Source organism: Eubalaena glacialis, chromosome 12 (genome assembly GCF_028564815.1).
Source record: "Eubalaena glacialis isolate mEubGla1 chromosome 12, mEubGla1.1.hap2.+ XY, whole genome shotgun sequence".
In the NCBI taxonomy this organism is placed as follows: Eukaryota; Metazoa; Chordata; class Mammalia; order Artiodactyla; family Balaenidae; genus Eubalaena; species Eubalaena glacialis.
In genome coordinates, this window is record NC_083727.1 from 20,996,809 (window position 1) to 21,024,144 (window position 27,336).

General features: G+C 40.7%; 1 protein-coding gene across 4 annotated transcripts in view; it reads right to left on the reverse strand.

Moving 5' to 3' along the window:
• The window catches only part of UTRN (utrophin), a 519,047-nt gene that overhangs the window by 470,272 nt on the left and 21,439 nt on the right, over window positions 1-27,336 (reverse strand). Inside the window, exon 1 of one of the 4 annotated variants that reach the window (XM_061207129.1) lies at window positions 4,408-4,474. The exons of the other annotated variants lie outside the window; for them this stretch is intronic. Coding sequence (XP_061063112.1) covers window positions 4,408-4,459 — 52 coding nt within the window. The 5' untranslated portion in view covers window positions 4,460-4,474. Of the gene's footprint in view, window positions 1-4,407; window positions 4,475-27,336 lie in introns of those variants that run through there. 4 annotated transcript variants of the gene reach the window in all.

A 27,336-nucleotide genomic window follows, 5' to 3' on the forward strand; every position in this document is an offset into this window, starting at 1 on the left:
CAGAAAGCCAACATTAGCAGTGCTGTCAGAAGTGGAAGCCATCATCATTTCCTAGCCAGTAGCAATTCTGAAAAAACAAAAAATTTACCAGACAGTACACAAAATGTTTCTCTGCTGACATGAGACTTCTTTCACACTGTGCTCTCCTTAAAACACTTTACTCGAAAATAATTTAAATGTTGGTCATAATAAAATATTTTTTAGTGCTAGTGACTAGCATAGTGCCTGGGATGGAGTAGGTAGGCAATAAACATTTATTGGATGAATGAATGAAACAGGCAGGTAAATTAAAAGTTGCCTTCACAAATAAAGATAACCAAAATCTTACCCTCAAAAGAGTATGTACGTGTATTTTTCCCCGTTTCTCCAAGAAGGGAACAAAAGGCTGGAATCAGAAGCCAAGAGCAAGAGATATCGCAAATAGAAACATATCAGGATTGTGAAAATGACTATACTACCCAAAGCAATCTACAGTTTCAATGCAATCCCTATCAAATTACCAGTGGCATTTTTTACAGAACTAGAACAAAAAATCTTAAAATCTGTATGGAGACATAAAAGACCCCGAATAGCCAAAGCAGTCTTGAGGGAAAAAAACGGAGCTGGAGGAATCAGACTCCCTGACTTCAGATTATACTACAAAGCTACAGTAATCAAGACAATATGGTACTGGCACAAACACAGAAATATAGATCAATGGAACCGGATAGAAAGCCCAGAGATAAACCCACGCACCTATGGTCAACTAATCTATGACAAAGGAGGCAAGGATATACAATGGAGAAAAGACAGTCTCTTCAATAAGTGGTGCTGGGAAAACTGGACAGCTACATGTAAAAGAATGAAATTAGAACACTCCCTAACACCATACACAAAAATAAACTCAAAATGGATTAAACACCTAAATGTAAGGCCAGACACTACAAAACTCTTAGAGGAAAACACAGGTAGAACTCTGTATGACATAAATCACAGCAAGATTCTTTTTGACCCACCTTCTAGAGAAATGGAAATAAAAACAAAAATAAACAAATGGGACCTAATGAAACTTAAAAGCTTTTGCAGAGCAAAGGAAACTATAAACAAAACGAAAAGACAACCCTCAGAATGGGAGAAAATATTTGCAAACAAATCAACGGACAAAGGATTAATCTTCAAAATATATAAACAGCTCATGCAGCGCAATATTTAAAAAAACAAGCAACCCAATCCAAAAATGGGCAGAAGACCTAGATAGACATTTCTCCAAAGAAGACATACAGATGGCCAAGAGGTACATGAAAAGCTGATCAACATCACTAATTATTAGAGAAATGCAAATCAAAACTACAATGAGGTGTCACCTCACACCAGTTAGAAAGGGTACCATCAGAAAATCTACAAACAGCAAATGCTGGAGAGGGTGTGGAGAAAAGGGAACCCTCTTGCACTGTTGGTGGGAATGTAAATTGATACAGCCACTATGGAGAACAGTATGCAGGTTCCTTAAAAAACTAAAAATAGAACTACCATATGACCCAGCAATCCCATTACTGGGCATATACCCAGAGAAAACCATAATTCAAAAAGAAACATGCACCCCAATGTTCACTGCAGCACTATTTACAATAGCCAGGTCATGGAAGCAACCTAAATGCCCATCGACAGACGAATGGATAAAGAAGATGTGGTACACGTATACAAAAAGGAACGAAATTGGGTCATTTGTAGAGACGTGGATGGACCGAGAGACTGTCATACAGAGTGAAGTAAGTCAGAAAGAGAGAAACAAATATCGTATATTAACGCATATATGTGGAATCTAGAAAAGTGGTAAGATGAACCAGTTTGCAGGGCAGAAATAGAGACACAGATGTAGAGAACAAACGTATGGACACCAAGGGGGGAAAGCGGGGGCAGGGGGTGGGGGGGGTAGTGGGATGAACTGGGAGATTGGGATTGACATGTATGTACTAATATGTATAAAATAGATAACTAATAAGAACCTGCTGTATAAAAAATAAATTTAAAAAAAAAAAGAAAGAAACATATCAGGAAGTGCCAACCACCCCATCCCCTGGCTAAAGCTGAGAAGCCCTGTCTGCCATCCCTTGGGATTAACAGATCTACACAGGGAATTCTCATTTGGAGAAGACCAAATGGGAAAAACAATCATAATCATTTGAGCAATCAGCTTTTGGATTTTCCTTTCATTCAATATGCCATTTCACCTAACAGTTTCCACCTGCCATCACTATAGAATTTACAAAATAAATTTTGTTGTATAGTCTTTTAACATGATGAAAATAATCTGCTGACAATATGTTATGGAAAATATCTTGTGCTATATGTGACATGTATAAGAAAAATATGAATGTGGGTAAGATGAACCAGAAATGAAGCCATTTTATGAGCAATAAAAACTGACAGAAAAAGTGGAGGAAAATGGCAATGAAATTGAGTCCACAGATGGAGAACGTTATATGAATACTGTATTAAATAAAAAGAATAATTATCAGTATGAGAACATCACTGATTTATATAAGGGGCTTAAACAATGATAATGATATTAATTATAAAAATAGGGTTTCAGAGCACAGATAAGAATAAATCATCAAAATTATCAGGACATATCAGAGAACGAAGCAGTACAAATAAAAATGTAGTGTAATAAATAATTATATAAAATGACTATAAAGTATGACTTGATTTAATGACACATTTGATTCAATTTTCTTTAAATTCATGAATTTCTCTTTTGTTTACAGCTTAAGTATTCTGAGTAGAATTTCTCTCATCCCTGTATATTCAATTTAAAGAATCCTTAGATTTTTCAAGTCACTCCTTCCAAGATCCAGAGTAAACTCCCCCTTTCTTTTACCTCAAGGTAACAAACACCCAAAGGTCTTGAATGAAATTCTTCGCTGAGATCCTAAGTGCCTAGTTAAGAATTACCTCAAACTTCAAGGAATAAACTGGAATAGGAAGTCCATTACAAATATCATTGGTTTTCAAGTGAGGCCTTTTCATTCATTCATTCATCCATTCATTCATCTGCAAGGATCTATCATCCCTACAGGTCAGGCATTGTGCAAAGCACTATGGGCACACTGGTGAAAATCCTGGTCCCTGCCCTGACGGAGATCACAGTCTAGCGACCTCTTAGCAACAAATTAAACAAAGCAATTAGCATTGTAACAAGTGTGCTGAAGCAAGCAACAGGACGGATGGTAGGAATAACAGGACGAATCTACTTCAGATTGGTAGTCAGGGCAGACACCTCAGAAGAGGTGCAATTTAATCCGATGCCCAATTATAGTAGACGGGGCTAGCCAAGAGCTAGGGGAGGTATTCCAGGCAGAGGAAAGAGTCTGTAAAGAGGTGGTTTGCGGAGCTGCACGCTGGCCACTGCTGAGGCGATGGGCTGCGATAGAGGAGGCTAATTTATAAATACGGAAGCGGAAGCGGCATCTCACCAAGCAATTCGTCCAACATGACTTTTCCCTGACACACACTTTCCCCTCGGCCTGGAAGCCCTCCCTTCCACACTCTCCTCTGCCATCTCGCAGGTTCCTCCTCTGGGAAACATCCCTTGGCTCTCCAGGGAAGAATAAAACTCCAGAAATGAATCCCTCCTAATCCGTGATCCCACGGCACCTAGTACTTGCCACTATTACACCCACTAACACTCGGCACTGAATCGCTCGTTTCAAAATCCGCTAAGCAGAGGTCTTGCTTTATTTGTCTGTTTCCCAATAGTCTATCCCGGAATTCGGCACCAGCAGACACGCAATAAATAACAAGTGAGTGAGGGAACAAACCGAGACAGAAATGGACAAATGAATGCAGAAGGGCCACCAATGCCAACTCATTACTCAGCCTAGGAGGTTTGGAACAGCACCACCGTTACAACTGATTAACCCATTTATAGTCTGGGGGGGAGGGCAAGATGATTTCTATCCCCATATGATTTCCATACAACAAACACTTTGGGACAAATCTTCTGGCATCACAGAGCAGTGATGGAATAATTTTCAGAGTGTCATTAGATATGGGCTCCAATCCATTCACAATCCACAAGCATGCATGAAGTGCCAGGCCAGGTATTAGGCTCGAAAGCTGACAGTGGCTCTGTCCTGTTATGGAAGATCTACAACTAGCAAGCAGAGCAAATCCTATTTCCAAAATATCGCTAATGACTCACATTGTAAGATTCTTTATACGGAACTAACTTCTTTCATAATATTTTTACAAGAAAATGTTTTTTAAAAAATTCCAAGGTCACTCATAGGACAAAGTTATTTAGAATCTGTTGCTCAGTAATTTTCACACTAATTCTTGGCTCACTGAGTCATTCCGAGGTTTCCTTTCTACGACCAATGCACAAAAGTTTAAGGAACCATAACATTCTAAGTGAGTCTTCTTTACCTGCCTGTGACCCTTTGCCGTCCCCATGTGTAGACATGGTTGTCACTTCCATTTCTTGCTGGCTCAGCACGTCCTCCAAAGGTAGTTCAGGTTCACAAACCAACCGTGCATGCTTTCTGAAGTCACAAAGATATGTGGCTGGAGAGTGTGCTTTGCTGGAGTCAAATTTTAAAACAGGGCCAAACAGTGTGGGAATCGTGGGGAGAGGAGTCCCTCCCCAACTGGCCTGACCAGAATGGTTGCATTCCTGCCCCGTGACACAGCCCAATCCCCTTCTACTCCATCTGAGCCTCTGCCAGGCTGTGGAGCCTGTCGCCTTAAAATCCAGACGTGCGACAACACTTACCTACTTAGGAATAGCCAGGTAAGGAAGGCATATGCATTTCTACAAACACAGAGGAGCCTAGCGCTTCCTCAGTTCTCCTTAGTTTTTTCTTACATTTGTGCCAAATGAAAACGTGGGTGAGGAATAATGTTTAGGAATTAAACGATAAAAAACGTTCTTAAGTGTCCAGCTCTTGCAAGAGAGCCTGTTCTCATAAATTTTACGATCAATTTTTCAACCTATATACTCTAAACTAATCTCTAAAGCTTTTAGAGATCTAGCCATTAATACACTAAATAATACATGCTGTCAAGCTAAAAGGTAAACTCTGCCTCTTCAATCAGGAGTAAAAACACTACCGAGTGAAATACAAACTGCATCTTTTTGCCAACCTCAACACACAGCCCTCTTCTCACTTCATTCCCAATCACTGCCCTCATCCAGGTTTTCCGTGGGCCAAGCTCCACCCTCAGACAACACCCGAGTGTCGACTTAAATCTGGCTTCCTTAAGGAGGCCTTCCCTCACCACTAGAGCCCAGCCTAGGCCCCGTGAAGCCCCCTCATGACGCACTATCACAGCACTGCAGGACATTTATCCCCTAAGCTATGAAACAACTCTTTGTATATTCTGCAGTTTGGTATCTGTTTCTTCTACTAGTCTACACACTGCAGAGGCCAGCCACCAACACTGAGTGTTCATCAGTTTTGTTGACCATGCCCAGTACAGTGCCTGGCCTGGGGGGGGCCACGCAACAAAGAGTTATTTCCACTTCAAGTTGTCGTCTCTGTAAAATTACTCTTAACACAAATATCATATCATATCGCTTATATGTGGAATCTAAAAAAATTGTACAAATGAACTTATTTACAAAACAGAAACAGAGTCACAGATGTAGAAAACAAACTTATGGTTACCAGGGGGTAAATAAGGGAAGGAATAAACTGGGAGATTGGGATTGATATATACACACTATTATATATAAAACAGATAACTAATAAGGACCTACTGTATAGCACAGGGAACTCCTCTGAAAACTCTGTAATGGTCTATATGGGAAAAGAATCTAAAAAAGAGTGGATATATGTATATGTATAACTGATTTACTTTGCTGTACACCTGAAACTAATACAACATTGTAAATCAACTATATTCCAATAGGGACTTCCCTGGTGGTGCAGTGGTTAAGAATCCACCTGCCAATGCAGGGGACACAGGTTCGAGCCCTGGTCCGGGAAGATCCCACATGCCGCGGAGCAACTAAGCCCAGTGCACCACAACTACTGGGCCTGCACTCTAGAGCCCGCGAGCCACAACTACTGAGCCCACGTGCGGCAACTACTGAAGCCCGCGGGCCTAGAGCCCGTGCTCCGCAACAAAGAGAAGCCACCACAATGAGAAGCCCGCGCACCACAAAGAGTAGCCCCCCGCTCACCGCAACTAGAAAAAGCCCGCGGGCAGCAATGAAGACCCAACGCAGCCAAAAATTAATTAATTTTTTTAAAAAAGAAATATAACGTGAAACCCATATGTGCTTTAAAAAGAAAAAAAAACTATACTCCAATAAAAAAAAATTCCCAAAATTAAAAAAAATTAAAAACTTTAAAAAAAAAATTTGTTTGGATTCACCAAACTACCAAAGGGGGTCCATGGGCAAAAAAGGAAGGGATGTGATGATAAAGAATAAAAACCCTAATCTACACCCTCATCATAAGATATAAACATTTCATGAATCGAGGAACACTTATATTCTATTTTTAATGAGTTGAACTTATTTTTACTCACTGGGAAAATGAATAAAACACTTCTAAAGGAAAGATGATTTAAAATAAACAGAATTATCAAATTAAGAAGTTATTTTTTATAATAAATAAAAATACGTATTTCAGTAGTTTTAGTATAAAACAACTTTTAAAGAAGAAATTCTCAAGGGACGTTCACAAGTTTAATAGTTACTGTACGGTTCAACTAACAGATATCCTTGACATATTCTTTTTTTTGAGATATAATCGACATATAACATTACATTAGTTTTACGTGTACAACACAAATAATTGATATATGTATGTACTACAAAATGATTACCACAATAAAAAGTTTAGTTACCATCCATCACCACACACACTTACAATTTTTTTTCTTGTGATAAGAATTTCAAGATCTACTCTCTTATCAACTTTCAAATACACAATACAGTATTGTTAACTAGTGTCACCATGCTGTGCATTAAATCTCCAGGATTTATTTTTGTAGCTTTTGACCACCTTCATCCATCTACCCCACCACCCCCAACACCCTGCCCCTATAATCACCAATCTGTTCTCTGTATCTTTGAGTTCAGGTGGGGGGTTTTTTCTTTCTTTTTTTTTAGATTCCACATATAAGTGAGATCACACAGTATTTGTCCCCCTCTGTCTGACTTATTTCACTTCGCATAATGCCCTCAAGGTTTACCCATGTTGTCACAAATGGCAGGATTTCCTTCCTTTTTATGGCGGAATAATATTCATATATATATATATATATATATATCTCCCATCTTCTTTATTTATGTGTCAGTAGACATTTAGGTTGTTTCTGTGTCTTGGCTATTGTCAAAAATGCTACAAAGAACATGGGGGTGCAGATATCTCTTGGAGATACTGATTTCATTTCCTTTGGATATATTCCCGTAAGTGGAATTGCTAGATCATATGGCAGTTCTGTTTTTAATTTTGGGGGGAACCTCCATACTGTTTTCCATAGTGGCTGCATCAATTTACATTCCCACCAACAGTGCACAAGGGTTCTCTTTTCTCCACATCATCACCAACAGTTATTATTTCTTGTCTTTATGATAACAGCCATTCTAACAGGTTTGAGATATCTTACTGTGGTTTTGATCTGCATTTCCCTGATAATTAGTGATGTTGAGCACTATTTCAACGTATTCTTGATAATGATGAAACTTCTCCAACTTTCTTCCAGAAAGACTCATCTTTGAGCCACTAAGCCCCTGGGGTTTGCAAAGTAAGGACACTAGGCAGGTAGGATTACAAAACATATCACACTCCAACTTCTACCAGGTATTTCCATAGTTACAACCTACCAATTGAAGGTTCACCTCATCTTATGTCTATAACAGCTCTGTGAGAATATGCACATACCCTCCAGAAGAAGTAACAGAGTAATCATTAACACACTTACGGTGAGTTGCTTTAATCAGCCAACCATTAATACCCACAACACTCCAAGAAAAAAAGGAGCTCTGGGAGAGGGCAGGCTTGGATGGAGTCAGAAGGCCCGTGAACAACATCTAAGGGCTGGGTCAGTGGAAAAAGGTTCAGAGAAGGTACAAAAGTCCAATTTTGCATGAACCTTGATGGCAGCCAGCAGGTCCCAGCCGCACTGTAAAGATTGCTCTGGAAGACTAAACACCACAGCTTTTCTTTCACACAAATTACTTCTCAGTCTCCCCCACCAAAAGGAAAATAATGGGAAAGAACGGCCCTTGCACCCCTGCTCTGTTGTTCCTTCTCGTGTTTCCCCTCTCTGTCACCCTCTCCCTGTTTATGCTAAAACTGAAGACTTCAAGCCCAAGATCTGCCTGTTTTAATCCACAAGCACATGTCACATCTCTTTCAGGAAATTAACAAAACCCCCTAACACAGTAAATATAAACCTAAAATCCTTCAAGAAGTCCACACACCCCACCCTGCCCACCAGAATATTTCCTGGAAATCTGTCTCTTTTCAGACACAAATCCATCAGACAACCATCAACAACGAAATGAGATTTGAAGGAAAGTGAGTAAGACATTTCCCTGAAGTCCAGGTAGCCCAGAGAAGCAGAAAGAACACTGAGTCTTGTGTAATCCTGGGAAAGTCATTTCCCCCACCATCCTTGAATGAATTTTGTCAATTATCAGGCAACAGAAGTGGACTAGATGGTCCCTTAAGGCATCTTCCAGCTCTAAAATTCTGTAAAGGTCCATGTTACCACAACAGCCATCCATGGTTACAAGGGAGAGGGAAGAGCCGAAGGACGACACTTACCTCTAAAAATGATTTCTAAGTCAGGAAATGCTGCAAAGAGACCATTTCAGCTTGAAGGTCTGCATGCTCTTCGTGTTCATTTAAAATGTCCGGGGGCTTCCCTGGTGGCACAGTGGTTGAGAGTCTGCCTGCCAGTGCGGGGGACACGGGTTCGAGCCCTGGTCTGGGAAGATCCCACATGCCGCGGAGCAACTGGGCCCGTGAGCCACAATTACTGAGCCTGCGCGTCTGGAGCCTGTGCTCCGCAACAAGAGAGGCCGCGATAGTGAGAGGCCCACGCACCGCGATGAGGAGTGGCCCCCGCTTGCCGCAACTAGAGAAGGCCCTCGCACAGAAACGAAGACCCAACACAGCCAAAAATGAATAAATAAATAAATAAATAATAAAAATAAAGGAATTCCTTTTAAAAAAAAGTCCCATTCCTTACATTTGTGTTCCATTACAACCACAACCTGTGCAATGCGTAACAGAAAATCTTCCCATAATCACTAGCAACATGGAAAGTATGTGGTTGTAATGTGAGAAGCTTGTCTCAAAATAATCTGGATATTTGCAATTCACATGCACGATAAATGATTTCAAAAGCCACGAAGCTTGTCAGGCCTGGCAGAAGCTATAGAAAATGTTAGGATAACCATACCTAACTGCAGCAAGAAATCGGGTGCTGAGAAAAGACAGCTACTAAAAAAATTTAGGGGACCATACTACTTCCGGGATTGCCAAAGAGTAATATTGTGTCGCATCTTCTATCCTGTCAATAAATTTTTTCAACAAAATGATTTCCAAAGTAAATCTCTCGTTATGTATTTATCAATTTTTACCAAAGTAATAAATGCACATCGTTTTTTAAATCAGATAGGACTACAACAAAATTCAGTAGTCCTGCTTCAGTCTTGCTTTCAAGAGGCTGCCCCCTTTCATCTGTTATCTATCTATTCTGACATTCATTTATACATTTCTAAATACTAAGTTTACACTGCTCTTTTCTGATTGTCAGACATTATTTACAGAATGTTTATTATAGTGAATAAGAACTTAACTCTCTTATATTCAATCTCTCAGTTTCTGATATCATATTTTTAATTTCCAAGATGATCTCTTATTCTCTGAATCTGATTTTTTATAGCATTTTCTTGTTTCAAAGATGCAATTATTTTCCCACATCTCTGATAGATATAATATTATGTATCATTTTTCTCTGTTTCCCCTAAGTTCCTTTTTCCTGTCGTTTGGGTGTGGCTTTAATGACAGAGGCTTTCCCCCAACATCTGACTCTTGGCAGCCCCTCACATTTCAAAATGAGGCAGTCAAATACTCAAGTTCTATGAGCTTGGGTGTCACCTGCCAACTGCTGAGCTCAAAGTAGGTCATCAAATTCCATGCTGTGACTGTACTATACTCCCAAGAAAAGCATCCCCTGATTGGGGCTGGCGTGAGCTTCAGGAATTCTGATGTCCCTTCATCTTCCTGCTGTCAGACCAGAGCCTCACCATCCTCCCTGGGACAGGCATCCCAAGGCAGAGTTCAATTTGTCCAGAGAATGTATAAATCTATGTTCTCCTGTGCAGGAGGGGATGAAGGGGAAAGATCTGGGAGTCAAAGTACACAGTTTACAGTTTTTAGCTCCAAACTTGTTCCACTTCCCCTGACCCAACCTCAGACAGTGCTGGTGACTCTAAGTCAGGGTGCTTTCCAAGTCTGGGAGGTGCATCAGGAGGCCTCTGGCTGCCACCCCCTGCTCTGGTCCCCTCAGCAGTCACCACTCTACCATCATCCTCCAACATGTGATGCCTCAGCCACACACAACTACCTTGTCTCCACCTCCCCTTGGCCACGTAAGTTTATTCATTTTTTGTCTTTTGTGGTAACTCTAGTGCTATTACTGCGGTAGCAATGATAAATACATATGTACTCTTTCACTTCTAACTACAAGTTCTGCTCTCTTCAATTTATCCTTAGGAAAACTCCTAAAATGGTCTTATTACCACGAGCTGGGCACTGGTTGCACATGGCAGTAGGGTGCAGGAAAGACCTGTCTCTTGCAATCTCGAATTCCAAAATACAAGCTTGCTGAATATTTTAAAGTCAAACCACACTTTGTACAGTAGTATCTGTAACATCAGATGTAACTGTCAGTTAATTATTCTCTTCATGATTGGGCCCAATTTGGAATTGGAATTCAATATTTACAATACAATACAGTAACTTCATATGTAATTAAATTTTATAGTTATAGTATAAAATTACTTTTTACTTAATCTTCAAATGTGAAATTTTACTTTACACTTAGTAATTCAATCCAGCCAAATTACAGCTGCTATTTGGGGACCTCAGTGCAGACTGACTGTGTGTATTGAAAATACTAAACTGCCTTAAAACTTCTTTTAAAATTCAAATGAATTTTATCTCTGAAAATGTGTGCTAAAATAAACACAGAAACTCAAAGTTCATATTTATTAAAGAAAAAAATCTATAACTGTACTAAGTATATCATTAATAATGAAAGAAAAAACACCCAATGTAGATGTTCCTATAACCTAAATGCTCAGGGCCTCACAGAACTGCAAATATGCTTTAAAACACAGAAGGCAATTCCCATAATAGTAACATGCTGAAATACAGAAATAATTACTCAGTACTTTCCTTTGGACTAGAAAGAACTTCTCAGCCGGATGTCGATATTTCCCTACAAAACCCAGTGAAACTGACTGTGGCTACCTAAGGAGGATAGAAACTTCTCAAGCTAAGAAAGGTAAGGTTTTCCAGTATATTCATAAAATTGCAAACTTCTGCCTAAAACACTTGGTTTAGAAGCTCACGTACAGCCAGTCTGATTAAGCCACTGGAAGTCATGGAAGCTCGTAGAAAATATTTTACCAACATTGTGAAATATCTCTAATGTATCACAAAAAGATACTAAGTGATGAAAGAAAGCAAGAAATGTAATAACATGTTCTTTCCTTTATTTCCTTTAAACCTTTATGTTTCTGAGATAGCAGAAGTTAAAAATTAAAGTAACTGTTATTGACTTCAAACTTTAAAGCAAAGTAAGTATTAATGTTGTGCTCTGTGGATTCTGATCCAGGAATATTTAATACCCCCTAACATTCAAAACAGTGTATCTCAAAAATGTATTTCCTTGCTCTTTTCTATCACATCATTAGAGTGGGAGGATCCTTCTGCTCTCATTCAAATGATAATAATTGTGTCAATTATAATAATCAATTACTCTTGATAAGAGGAATGGAGATGAATGATACTAAAATATTTACAAATAATATTTACAGTATTTAATCCACAATTTACCTGGTGGTTATGACAATTTAATGGCCTACTGAAGTAAGTATAATCAATCCAATCACCAAATTTAAAAATTACTAAGGTTCCTTCTTTCCATCTTTGTTCCCTAAATGTGGGAATTAGTCCTCGAGTTCCTAGGCAAGCCCAAATAGTGCCACTCTCTACATCTTAGCAGAATTTACCTTCTAAAAAAGTCAAAATCAAATACTCCCTACACATTTTCCTACATCCTAAACCTAAGGTATTCTACTTGTTAATCCTTTATACGGGTATTCAGTCCCCATGTGTCAAGCATCCTTCAAGGCAGTGACGTAAAATGGTCCATGAAATCCTGCTTCTTTTTCTCCAGCACCAAGATATCAGTCTCATTTAATGAGTTCCTGTGTGGAAAACATTTCCAAGTTAGCTTCCTTAATTTCCAATACCTAATAAGGAAAGATAAAAGCCTTACATGATGAGTCACAACAGTGAGTTTGGTGGTTGAAATAAATTCCTGGACCACAAAGTTACCTGCAGGGCCACTGTGAAAGGCCACTCACAGACTTTTGGGGATTAGCTGATACAGGTTCCCAGGTGAGGAACAGTAAATCCAGTGGACATACTTGCTGGATGCTCACTAATGCAGGACGAAATGCAGGGAGTCACAAAGATGTTTGTCACATAAACATCCAGACAACTAAACTCTCTACTTAACAAACAGAAACAGCCAAATCCCAAACAAAGGCCCATATATGCTATGAAACACAAACAAGGTTCCATTTTTTAAATTACAGTTGACCCCTGAACAAGGTAGGGGTTAATCCAAGTATAATTTACAGCTGCCCTGCCATGTCCATGGTTCCTCTGCATCTGGGGATTCAACCAACCATCCAGTCGTGTAGCACTGCAGTATTTTCTATTAGAAATATCCATGTATAACTAGCCCCACACAGTTCAAACCAGCACTGTCCAAAGGTCAACTGTGTATTGTTCTTAGATTTTCTTGTAGTAAGATAATTTTGGACTTCTTTACTATGATTATCATTTGTTTGGCGTTAAGGACTGAGCACTGAGAAGTACTACAGAGTAGTGATTTAGACTGTGGCACAGCTACTTGGGTTTAGATTCTAGCTCTGCCACTCACTACCTGTGCTATGTTGGGTAAATTACTTATCCTCTCTGTGCCTTGGTTTCCTCACTGTAAAATGGGAATAATAACAGAAGTGCCACTTTCATAATGCTGTTTTGAGAATTAAATAAATTCATGTGTGTGTGTCCATATGTATATACACATATATGTGTGTACAAACACATATACACACATATGGGTGTTTGCGTAAATAAATAATATTAAAACAGTTAAACAGCAGCTGGCATACGAAGCAGGCAAAAACCATTAAGCTACTCTCCTTGTTACTGCAATGCTTCTTATACACCGAACTTTTTCACATGGTATTTCAGATTAAAGTTAGGCAAACACTGAACATGTGCAAATGTATTTAATACAATGAGACAGAGATTATTTAAAATTATCAGCTGACTCCAAACATCTGTGCCCATACAGCCGTCCATACACGGTAAGCTTATCTGAGTGCTTTCAACCAGCACCTTCCCCTGCTCCATCCCCATCAGCAGAAAAAGGCCATAAGAGAATATGGTAAACAAAGCACAAGGAGCATCTCGGAGTTGAGAAAGTACTCAACAGATTTTAAAAAGCTGACTCGGGCGAATGTTCCCAGTAGTAAATGAGGCTTACGCGAGTCCATCATCAACCTGAATGCTAATATTTCACACCCGGACTGAAAGGAAGAGCTGAAAAATAGAGTGAGTGGCACTAATTGTCTTGATTAATGTTTTTACACTAATTCGTTTTGATTAATATTTTTGTCTCAGTAATCCTACCTATGAGAAACTGTCCTTGGCTCCAGAAAGCCCCCTCTCGCCTTAGTTTATATACTTCCTTGCTGTCCTGCTTCTCCCCTTACTCCCTACATTGTGAAACCCAACCAGAATGTCACACTGTGTGAGCATCAGGCATGTGCCAACCAATATAGCGGCCGGAAACTTGGGTGGGAACCCATTCAGCCAGACCTGGTAACTTGGACCAAGAGAGGTAGCTGCTGTCTCACTCAACAGCCTGCAGCACATCAAGAGCAACGATGCAAAGGGGAAAAGGAGGAATGAAGGGAGAAAATAACAAGTATAATAATCACAACAGGAAAAGCAAGAGCCTCCAACAGTATTCACTGAACACCCTTAACTCATTTAATCCTCACGGCAACTCTACAAATCTATTAAAATTTAGTAGAATCATTCTTTCCCTTCTACTTAGTCCCCGGATTTCACATTTTTTAAATGTAAAATTTTACATAACTTGGGACAAAAATTGAAGGCAAATACAATGCCTCAAATAAATCTCATGGAATATAAAATTCTACAGGAAAACCTACCAGATTCCCTTATTTACAGAAATGATGACAAGAAAAGAAGAAGCAGAAGGATACTAGGGAACCAAGTTACTCTTGAGAACAATCATCTTAATCTCAAGGACCAAGTGAATGTCTCATAAAACAAACAATTGAAAGCATTTTATCAACAAATCCTTAAGTATCAAGGAAGAGAACACGTAGGTACAGAAACTCTGGCATACCCAAAACCAGCACTCCCAAGGAAAAGACCTTATGGACAGAAACACTACCTTGGGCCATGACATTATATGGGTGAAAGGCATGTGGCTTAATTTAGAAAACTACAAAAGAATAATGAGAAAAAAAGCCTAATTAAATATTATACAAATCCACTTTAATTCAAAAAAATATCAAGCAAGTTTGTCTTTTTACTATTTTTTCAGTAGAGGTGATACAGGAATTAAACTGAGCAACCATGTAGTTCTTGCTATCTTCTAAATAAACCTAAAGGAGTAAGAAAGAAGGAACATAATGAAGGAAGATGATTCCTCAAAGAACTGGGAGTGCCAAAGAAGTCCAGGGCACAGCATCATTAGCAAAATTACTGTGCAGCCTCACAACAGTTGCCAAGCATTTTCAGTATATATCACAGAGTAATAAAATTCTAAAAGCAGAGTACCTAAGCCAAAAATGAAACTTAGAAAAAAAGATAATAGGTCAAAAAAATGGTAAAACATAAGGACTTGAGGTTTGGGGAAAAAAAAAAAAAAAAAAATTCCCATCTGGAAGCTATTTCCAGGAAAGGAAGAAAGAACAAAACCCAGAAAGAAAGCTTATGTTAAGAATTACTGACTTTCAGAGCAGAAATGTACACATAACTATGGGAAAAGTACCATGAGATATGATCAAATATCACAGGGTTTCTTGACAGGAAAGTCTGAGGACCACTTTTTTAAAAATTAATTTACGAAAAGAAAGGTAAGAGTAGGTATTATCCTCATATTACAATTTGATAACTGACCAAGATAACAGGATCTTTTACATTTGTTGCTGATTTAAGGCAAATCACCAGAGAACTTCTTCCCATATCTATTTTTTTAAATGACTTTATAAATCTGTATCTGGTTTACAATAAAGGATGTCACAAGTCAGAGTCTATTAGTCTAGATACCACAAAGAGCTGAGGAGATAGCTTTCTCCATATCATTCACTGTCCCATTATGAGGTACCAGGGAAAACGTTTTTGGGGGCTCAGGGCCATGGAAAAAAACTGTTTCACATTAGTAAATGTCTTTTCGAAAATTTATGGGTAATATCAACTAACCATTTCTCTCTTTGCATTGCCTAATAGACACTCAAACAAATGTGCATCCAAAGTTTAATAATGGGACAGGGCATTGCCTAATAGACAAACAAATGTGCATCCAAAGTTTAATAATGGGACAGGGCATTTTATTATTTTTTGCATTTTATGCAAGCAGAATGTCTGTGTACTAACTCCTCTTGGCTTTATCTTACTAATCAACTCGTTTGTTCTCCTCTCTGCACTTTTGTTGATTTCTTTTTTTCCAAATTCTACTTCATATGTGACTTTCTGTAGGAATCTGGAATCAGATGGGGTATGTCTTTTAAATATTACATAAAACTTACTGTAAGACCCAATAACTCAGATGTATCCCGGTCTACAAAACAAACAATAATATCTTCCCCATAGAATCAATGTAGGGAGTAAATGAAATAATGTATGTGAAAAGTCCCAGCACATAAGCTGACCTCTCTGCCTCCTTCTCCTTTAGGAAATACTTTCTCAACCTAAAATTAATTTTCCTCATGTTCTCTGGATTTAGCAAGCAATCAATTAGGTCACACATTGCTAGCTTTTACGGTGTAACTAACCAGTTACAATTCTACAAGGTTAATGTATATCCAGATACTTCCCGTAAAAAAAAATTGACTTTGGCTAAGACTCCTGGACCCTTACATTACATGAAGTAAAAGTTTAACAAATTACGTGGAATTTTAAATGAGGGTCGTGTAAATGAAGACACTGTAACAAAGGGATCGGTATATTAATATATTTTTGCAGACCTTCTAATTTTTGACGTTTTCTTTTAACATAACTGCATTTCCCCACTCAGTGGTACACCAATGATCCCACTGTAACCCAATCTACAGGAGTGAGAGCTATGAGGTTGGTCAAAGCCAACAATTGACACTTTCTCCAAATAATAATCAATATCGGTCTACGGTTTTTAATACAATAATGAAAGAGTAGCGAAAGATGAAACATTGGGGGAAACAGATGCTGTAATCCCAAAGCTGCATCTTCCATTTGGGAGGAGGGAGTGGGCAGAAAATAGCCCTGACCAGGATGCCAGGGAGCCAGGAGTCACAAACTCTTAAGCAGCACCCAGGGCCACGGCACTCTCATCTGTCAAATGGTAGTCACATCTATTCTTTGGATCATCGTAAAACAATTCCTAGGATTCTAACATGGACAAAGTGCTTTTCAGGCAGATCCCTACTAATGCCAAGCTGCCACATTCAGGTATGAAGTCTGTACACTGCATGAAGGCACCGGGCCAGCGGGCAGAGAGGCTGAAACCCAGCCAGCCCAGGGACTCTGAGGAGAAGGAACACCTTTTCCTTTGCACAAAGGCACAGCCCACTACGTAAGTGTGTCCAGCAGACTGTGTGCATCTCTCCAGAGGGGAGGCCTTTGTCCGACTGCCCACCTAGAGGGACTGCTTTGACCTAACATTCATAAAGACAAAACATCGCCAAGCAGCAGCCCTAACAGACCCACAGAACTCACCGCCTCTCCGATACCTCCTCCTGCAGCGCCCATGGCAACCGCTATGGCAACAAGAGTCCGGAGCTGGGCCCTGACCAAGTAGTGTCAGAATCTCAGCCCATTTCCCCTTCCCTGACCTCTTCTATCACACCAAACACCCAAACCTTCCCCTCTCTGCCCTGCATTTTACCCACGTCCCGCCCACACTCCCATCAGCCCTGGAAGAGTGCCCTGACCCACTCCCCCTGCCAGGCTTGGAGAAGGAGCCATAACGATCAGCTACAGACAAGCCCAGTGCCCTGACCCTGCTCCCTGCCCTGCTGGGTGAACTAAGAGGCATTTTATCAAGAAACAATGTTATAAAGGATGATTACCTCTAATGGCGCTGTTAGTGCTGTCCTGTCTCTCAGCTACCATTAAATGTGACATAAGATTCTGCGGGCCAACTTATAGTTTAGAGTTTCAAACAAGCAAATCAGAAACTTTTCACAGCACAGTAAGTGCCCAGACCAGGGATCCGAGCCCCTCCTCTTGATCTCAAGCAAGTCACTCAGCCTCACTAAACCTCAGTTTCCTTATCTGTAAAAAGAAAGAAAGAATGAGAGACGGAGACAGAGGAAGGAGGGAGGGGGCAGGGGAAAGAAAGAGAGAGGGAGAAAGAGAAAGAAGAAAGGATAATAAAATACCTTTCTCCCAGCTCTGTTGTGACCACTACAAAACGCAGTACCTGGGAGTGTTTGGCACACAGTAAACACCGAAAACCGTGACCGTCAGAGGTGCACAATCCCTCACCCACGAGGCCAGCATCCAAAAAGCTCTGAAAACCAAAGGTTTTCTCATAACCCATCTGGCAGCAAAACACAACCTGAACTGACCTGAGGCTATTTACAACCTCGTCTGCGTTCCATTTGTGTGAATATTCATACGTGTTAATGCAGAAATATTAATCTATTTAATTACAGGGTGCTGTCCCAAACTCCCCCAGAGATGTCACATCATATATGGTATATGTCCCAGAAGCTCTCTGAAACCAAAAAAAATCATTAATTCTGAAACACATCTGGTTCCAAGGGTTTTGGATAAGGGATTGAGGGTGTATCATAACCCATCCCTAAACTGAAGGAGATGGTGGTTTGTTGAATCAACCCAAGAGCAGTTTCATATGCTGGATTTCAACTACGTTTCCCATCAGCAAGTTGTCAGGCTGTCAGCACAGCAGGGGCTCAGCCCTGGGGCAGGGAAGGATCCAGGTCCTGGGTCTAAGCTGGCCAGGCACAGGGTCAGAGGCTGAAAAGCTGAAGGGGTGAGCAGAGAGGGCATTTGGAAATCAAGCCTGCTGCAGTACCTCACTTGCTCTCAGAGGACACAAGCCATCAAGCACATTCTTATAACTTGTTGAGTCACTTTTTTTTCTAAATTTTCAAAGTGAATCTAGTTTTCATTCCCAACACTGGCTCCCTCGAGTCTGGGCAAACTGCCATGGAATCACAAGGGCCACTCAAAGGGGTTTTTTTTAAGCTGTTGAAAACATTAAGCTAAATAAGTGAATATTCTCCAGCCTCCTTCACTGGGTCCTTCCCCACACTTAACCATCCATTAAAATGACACTCCATTCATTCCAAAGATACTCCACTCTTAGTGGATTAAATATATAATATGCATACTATAAATGATAAATATGAGTAAAATGAAGCATAAAAATGAGCAGTAGACGGGGAAAGTGGAGAACTTTAAGAACGAAATCAAGCTAATGTTTCCCTTTATAGTACTGCCCTCTGACCTAGACAAGAAGGGCCCTGCCTTCAACACTGCCCTTTTGGGGAGCTCTATTCTGGCCTCTTCCTGCCCCATTCCTCCCCATGGGATGGAGAGAACACAGGGCCAAGGGGACATGTGCACCCAGAGCCCATGCAACCTCTTCTGCCCAAATGAGCCCTCAGCTCACTTCCCAAGGGTGAGCCACACCACAGTTTGCAAGCGGGAGAGAGACCATGGAGGTTTGGCCAGGGTGACCACCAAGTTGTGCACAAGGCCCTTCTCAGTGCAGAATGGAACAGACATGGGAAAACAAGGGGAAAGGCTAGCTCTCCCGGCCACCATGTTCTGGCACAGAACTCTTAGGAGGTAGAGAACTCCAAATTCAAAACTAGCCCACCAAGTTGTTATAAAAGTATACTTGGCATTATCCAATTCTCCCCTTCTTCTTTTTGATATCAGACACCCAGCCCTCTCCCTGTTCTCCTGCAATTTTTAGCTCAGCACATGGCCACCCACCACAAATCACAGTTTTCAACCTCCCCTGCCACTGGAAGAGACCACATGACCAAGCTGCAGCCAATGGGACGGCAAAAGGAATCTTGGATGCGATCTCTGGGTCACATCCTTCAAAAAGGAAATTGCTTATTTTTTACTCCTTCTCTTTCCCCTTTCCTTGGACTAGAACTTGGACAGAGTGTTGAGGGGCAGCCGCAAGCAAGAAGATGAGACAGCACTACAGGACGACAGAACAACAAGAAAGAAGGAACCAGGATCCCTGAGAGACCAAATGGAGCAGAGACACCAAGGCACCTACCAACTCTGAGCTGTAAGGTGAGGGGGAAAAAAGCTTTGCTCTTGTTTCAGCCACTGAATTTGGGGTTTCTTTGGTTTAGCCTCTTTCTAAGTAACATATCTGCAAATGATCTAAATAAACTGGTTATAAATTAGAGACTTGTCGCTATGCTAAGACATTCAATATAAGTCAACTACAGTGATCCCAGACAAAAGACTATAGGACCAAGCCTTAGCAAGAAAAAAAAAAAAATGCAGAAAGGGAGGAGGGATTTTGTACGCATGCAGAATTATTTTTTTCAAAAATCCTACCAGAAAAATGTATAAAATATAAAGTTAAACACACAAGAAAAAATAAATAAAAGAGCTCCAAATGAAAATTAATCATAGCACATCAAAAAGTCTATAGAATGACCTGAAAATGCTCAGTCTATCCTAGAATGTTTTCTTATTGAATATAAAAAAGCAAAATTTTCGATATACTTAAAAAATAAAGACACAAATTTTGCTCGTGTGATATGATTAAAGCTATTGTTACATGTTATTTAAAAAGATTGGAAAGAATACAACCACAACTATAATAAGTATTCGTATGGTAGTAATAGCTAACATTTATTGAGTGCTTCTATGTACCAAAGTACTTTTACATATATTAATTTAATTTTTACAACAAAAGGAGGAAGGAGGTACTATTACTATGCCCACTTTTTTGATAAGGAAACTGAGGCACAGAGCAGCTAAGCAATTTGTCCAGGTTTACACAGCCAATGGGTGGCCATGTTTAGACTCAAGACTACATCTTCTGATATGGTTTTGAACCACTCCCTATAGTGTCACTACAAGAGAGTGCTAATAAAATGTTTAAATACAGTAGGATTTTCTTATTCTGCTTTTCAAATATTGTATGAAATAATATCATGCTATACTTGATCCCTAACCCAATTGAGAGATAACATGCTTATCCCAAATGCTATCATATAATCCTTTCTATAATCCTAACAACAATATTGCTTGTACGAATCCACGTGTATAGAATATTTGGGACAGTCTCAAGATCAATGCAAACAAAACTGAAATCATAGCAATGAGGAAGAAGGTAACAAAACACAACCCTTCCCTAACACAGCTTTGACAATTAAACGCTAACAATTTGGTTCACTGGAGCTTCTAAAGCCATCAGCATTAGATCATCTAGCCCACACTCCTTACCCTACAAATAAATCAATTAACTGTACAGAGAAACTGACTAATTATTTCAAGGTCACAAACCTGGTTATTTGAAGAACAAAAATAGAACCTAACTCTCTGAGACTAAGGTAAGTTCTTTCTTTTTAATAGGGTGTCCAGGTTTTCTACAATTGATCAGCTAAAGCAGTGATTTTAATTTAGGTTCCAAAAACCATGAAGGACCCTCAGGGGCCTGAGGTGGGCTTCCCGCCACTCCCGTCCCTTAAAAACTACCCCGTTTGTCAGCCTGTGTTAAAGAGAACAGCAATGCATTGTCGCATTCCTAAAATGGGCCTCCAGCTAAGACTTGTTTTCAGAAAGACTTCTAAGGCAAAAGAAAGGAAAGAAGGAAGAAAGAAAAGAGAAGAAAGGAGGGAGGGAAGGAGGAAGAAAAGCAGGGAGGAAGGGAAGAAAGGGAAGGAGGAAGGAAGGGAGAGAGGGAGGAAAGACCACAAAGCAAAGTATTAGCATCCTTACCGTCAAGAGCCCTATACCTGGGTCCTTTTGGAGTGCTTAATCTAAAGATAGCTTCCTACTGCCAGAATTCATCTCACAGAAAAATTATCACCATCATTTCATTAAATGGTCATTTTTGTGCCAAATAAAAAGTTAACATAGTCTCCGAATAAAGGACAATCTTGGAAAACAAAAGGCAGTTGACAACCTTACACTGACATGTATCTACATTATATTGGCCTTAGTCTTCTCATTTCATGTCTGAGTGTTGAAAAGATCAAGTGGTCTGTCAACCAGCATTTGGGAAACGGTCATAGGCTAACACGGATCTAATCAATCAGTACAATAAAGATATAATAAAGATGAAACTGGTATTTGTTTCAGGGATTACACGTTTATTGAAAGCAACAAAAAACATGTATTTATGGAACACATACCATGTGTCAGGTACTGTTCTAGATACTAGCAGTTCAATTCATACAAAAGACCTGCCCTCATGGAGTTTACATTCTAGTGGAAAGAGGCAAACATCAGCAACCAAACAAGTAAATTGTAGAGTATGCTAGTGGGTGAGAAGTGTTATGGGAAAAAATTAAGCCGGGTAAAGTGGGTGGAGAGTGCTGAAGAAAGGAGGGTTTATACTTTTAATCAAGTGGTCACCCATACGATTACCCGAGGGACGAGTGCTCCAGGCAGGGGCCACCAGGGCAGAGGCCCTGAACTGGGAGGGCTGGCTCTGTACAAGGAGCAAGAGGGCAAGGGGAGATAATGCCAGATCACCCAGGGCCTGTGGGTCACTGTCAGGTCTTTAGCTTTTATTATAAGTAAAATGGGAAGTGGCTGCAGAATTGTGGACCTAGAATGACAAAATCTACTTCTATTTTTAATAGGCTCACTCTACTGCTGGTTCAGACCAGCCTTAGTGGGACAAGGCGGAAAGTGGGGAGACCAGTGAGGAGGTGAGTGCAGAAATTCAGGCAAGTGTACGGTGGCCTAGACCACGGCAGTGGCAGTGGAGATGGTAAAATACGACAGGATTCTGTATAAACAGTATTTGGAAAATAGAGCCAACAGGATTTGCTGAGGGACTGGATGTGGTTATGAGAGAAAGAAAGGACTACAAGGATGACTCCAAAATTTTCAGCCTTCAACCTGAGCAACTGGAAGCATCAGACTGCCTTTAGGAGAGACGGGCAAGACTGTGGGATCAGGTTTGGCTTGGGGGGGGAGATCAGGAGTTCAGATTTGAACATACAAGTGGAGATGCCAAGCGGGCAGTTGGATATACAAGTATGCAGCTCAGGGGGAGAGGTCTGGGCCAGAGATAGAAATGTGAGTCCAGTGTTCAGATGGCACTTAAGACCATGAAACTGGGGAGATGACAAAGAGAGCGAGTGGTGATAACGAAGAGGTTCAAGGACTATACCCTGGATCCTCCAATGTTGGGAAGAAGAATCAGCAAAGAAGAATGAGAGGGAAACGGGGAGAGTGTAGTATATCCCGGAAGCCAAGTGAAGGAAGTGTTTCATGGAGGTATGAATGACGGACTGTGTTGATACTACTGAGAGATCAAGCAAAATGAGGACTGGGAACTGACCCCTGGATTTAGCAATAGGGAAGTCTCTAGTAACTTTGCTAATAGCAGTTTTAGTTGAATGGTAGGGGCTATGCCCTTAAGTGCCATTAAAGTGGTTTCAAGCGAGAATGAAAGGAGAGGAATTGCAGCTGTGTATATAAAACTCTTCTGAGGAAGTCTTTCATAAAGGGGAACAGAGAAATGAGGTGACATTTGGAAAGAGGTGGAAGAATAAAAATAATAGTTGGTATGCTGATGGAAAAAATCCACTAGAGAGGAAAATAGTAGGGATGCAGAAGGGAGAGGGAAGATGTCCTCGAGTGAGCAAGAGAGGATGGGATACCATTACATGGTTGGGGTGGCCTTGGGTGGGTGCCGGTTAGAGGTAGATGTGGTGTCAGACCTTGTGGATTCCTCTTCAGTTGACTTCAATTTTCTTAGGACAAGAGTAGGCAAAGTCATGAGCTAAGAGTCAGAATAGGGAGGAAGGGGTGAATGTTTCAGGAAAGAGGAGATGGTATGAAATAATCATGTAGAACAGTGGGAGGTGGTCGCCAAGTAGCATTAAGGTCTCACGTGTGATCATAAATTACACTGAGGCAAGGAAAGAAGGATGTGTTTTTCCCCAGTCACGTTCCTCTGCATGGGGGCTGGTACAGGATAGGTGTAGAGTTAGAGTTAACCAGGGGTGGAGTCCGACAGAGATGTGATGAAGCAAGGACAGCAAGGGAATTGAAGGCATGAGAAAGGAGTGATTTCGATTGACCACGTAATCTCAGTAAAGGGCAAAGTGGGGACACGAAGGCATGGGCAAGAGCATAATGGTAGTGGGATTGATAGATTACAGGCCCTGCTGGAGCAGAGACTGCTAAACTTATGATAAAAGAGAGAGTGAGCTAGGGAATTCCCTAGTGGTCCAGTGGTTAGGACTCTGCGCTTCCACTGCAGGGGTCCTGGGTTCAATCCCTGGTCCGGGAACTAAGATGCTACAAGCCATGTGGCACAGCAAAAAAAAAAAAAAAAAAAAAAAAAAGAGGGAGTGAGCTAGAAATATAAGATGCTTTGGGCAGAAAGTGTGACACTTGAAATTCAGATTATGGAGGAGCTGCAGTCCTAAATGATGATATGGTTTGGCCAGCACATAGGCACTGAAGTGGACGACAAGATCACTAGAAAGAGAAGCTCAAAAACTGAGAGAGTAGAGTGTTGGAAGAATCATCTATGTTTACATTGAAATCACTAAAACAAGAGTAACTTTTTTTTAATTGAAGTATAGTTGATTTACAATATCATGTTAGTTTCAGGTATACAGCACAGTGATTCAGTTATACATATGTGTGTGGTTGTGTGTGTGTGTGTATACACACACACACACATATATATTCTTTTTCTGATTCTTTTCCCTTACAGGTTATTACAAAATATTGAGTATAGTTCCCTGTGCTATATAGTAGGTCCTTGTTGGTCATCTATTTTATATATAGTAGTATATATATGTTAATCCTAACCTTCTAATTTATCCCTCCCCCGCCCTTCCCCTTTGGTAACCAAAAGTTTGTTTTAAGAGGGTAACTTTTAAAGAGAGTGACAGTGAATCAAGAGCTAAAATCACCGAGAAATGAGAGGGAGTGATGCGTGCCCTGCCAACAATGAGATTTAGTGGGTGATGCAATTCAATGACATGAGACTTAAGCTGGGAGGTCTGGTCAGGATGTGACATGGAAGCAAAGGGAACATGACCTGACCTCTCCAGGAATAAGAGAGGGTGGGAGAAAGGAGGTACCGGAAAGATCATCAGGTAGTGGGGTCCTCTGGTGAGGACCACTACTCTTACTCCATGAGTATGGGAGAGACTGTTTGGCTTGTTTTCAAATGACAAATGTATCAACATTTTTGAAAAATGTTTGATGTTAGAAAAAATAAAGCACTGCGATCCCACTCCACCTGAGCTTAAGCACAAGTTTCACTAATTAAAAAAAAATTCTGGGGGCTTCCCTGGTGGCGCAGTGGTTGAGAATCTGCCTGTCAATGCAGGGGACACGGGTTCGAGCCCTGGTCTGGGAAGATCCCACATGCCGCGGAGCAACTGGGCCCGTGAGCCACGATTACTGAGCCTGCGCATCTGGAGCCTGTGCTCCGCAACAAGAGAGGCCACGATAGTGAGAGGCCTGCGCACCGCGATGAAGAGTGGCCCCCGCTCGCCGCAACTAGAGAAAGCCCTCGCACAGAAACGAAGACCCAACACAGCCATAAATAAATAAATTTTAAAAAAAAAAAGACTTTCTCTCCATAAAAAACAAAAAAAAATTCTGAACCAGACAGGTAATTAGTCATTTATGTCTGATTATTTGCCACTTTTAGCAACAAAAGGGAAAGATTCATCAACAAATAAAAATTCATTATATGCAAAACTGGGTCAAACATTATCAGAAATTTTGCCCTTCAAACTTTGTGTCTACTCACCCTAATTCTGACAATCAGGTCTTTTGTTTGAATGGCTCTGAGACAACAGAAGCAACATAAGTCCCAGAATTTGAGCTGTGGCAATAGTGTGGGTCCCCAAACTCATGCCAGAATGTCAGATCACCAATTTAATTCCCATCAGAAAAGACTGAAACCCCACAAGAGGCAACTCTAATAAGACGCAACTTTTTGGTGACTCGTAGGCCTCCTTTGAGAAAAAAATGAAAACTGTGGTAATTTTTCCCTGAAAATGTGCAGAGGCACATTTGTAAAAATTCTGTACACGTTACAAGCATTTCTTAATCACCCTCTCCACTCCCTCCCCAAGCTAACCAAGTCAGCTAGAATAACATCTGCCAGTCGGTTTCCTATGACTCTGGGAGATAAATGCAGTCAATTCCCAAGGGGTAAACTACCAATATCTGCTAAAAATATTAAAAATCAAAAACCACTTCTTATTCCTCAACTTCCACTGCCATAATCTACCATCTCTTCAATTACCCTTTCTCCAGATGCTCATTCTAGGGTCAGTCAAAAATCTCAGAAAATACAGGGTTAGCCAAAAAGTTCGTTTGGGTTTTTCGGTAGAAAACCCGAACAAACTTTTTGGCCAACCCAATATGAAGAGAAATAAAACAGTTCTTGATGAACTTTTGAGAAATTTTAAGGATATATTTAAGAGAGTTCTACAGATACTGAGGAAAACAGTCAAGATTCCAGCTGCCAGTTTTCAAGGATGTGATCCCAGTCCAGGCCACTCTCTTGGGAGATACAGGTAACAGGTAGGTAGGTAGGTTGGTAGGTAGGTAGATAGATAGATAGATAGATAGATAGATAGATAGATAGATAGATAGATAGATAGAAAGAAAGAATACATCCCCTTACTCATCTCCGTCCCCCCAAAACCTTAACAGAAAGGCTTCACCTGCCAGGTGTTGAAGGCACAAAGCAGAGTTCTTCCCTACCTCTCTATCCCATCAAGGCTATCTCCTACCTAAAGCTTTCCAACTCTCCCCTCTTCTCCATCCCAACCACCACTCCTTAGTTCAGGCCAACAATACCCCTCCCCCTTCAACTGTGACGGTCACACAGTGGTCCTCCAGGCCTCTAGCCTTGCCCCATCCACTGCCCCAACCCAAGTCATCTATTCTCCTAAAGAGTAAATCTGATCAGATCAGCCATCTGTTTAAAACCTCTCAGAGGCAGCAAAACCTTCTAAAACCAGGAGTGAGAGAGAGGAGGGCATCTCCAACTGCCAGAGAAAAACAAATAGTAAGTATGTGACCAGATATTTGAATTGGGGTTTATGTTATGGGGTGTGTGTGTGTGTGTGTGTGTGTGTGTGTGTGTGTGTGCTGGAGGAGTAGTTTGAGAAGTACCTAGAAATTGGAGGATTTTTTTTTTAATGCTGAGGTTTGAAAAAATATGAAATATTTCAAACCTGCAAATAGCCAATAGTAAGATGGCACAACGTATATCATTGTAAGGGATTCTACGGTGCACTACACAGAAGGCAATGCATACATTCGTTCCGCCAGCAGCTGAAAATGCCGGCAGCTGAGGGCTCACAGCTGTGCATCACTCCCGGAATGGCAGTTGGCTGAAGGTAGTTGGCTTGGCCAAACTTTCACCTCATCTCCTTCCCAGGGTCAGCCTAAAGTCAGTATACAGGTCAAAACATGAGTCCCAAGACTAAACACCATGGTCTCACTTGGGGAAACCTCTGAAGAACCATCCCAGCTCCAGGGCTCCCTATGGAATCAGATGATGCCCCTGTTGTAACTGAACTGCAGTTCCGTTTTTCCCTCCACCCAAACC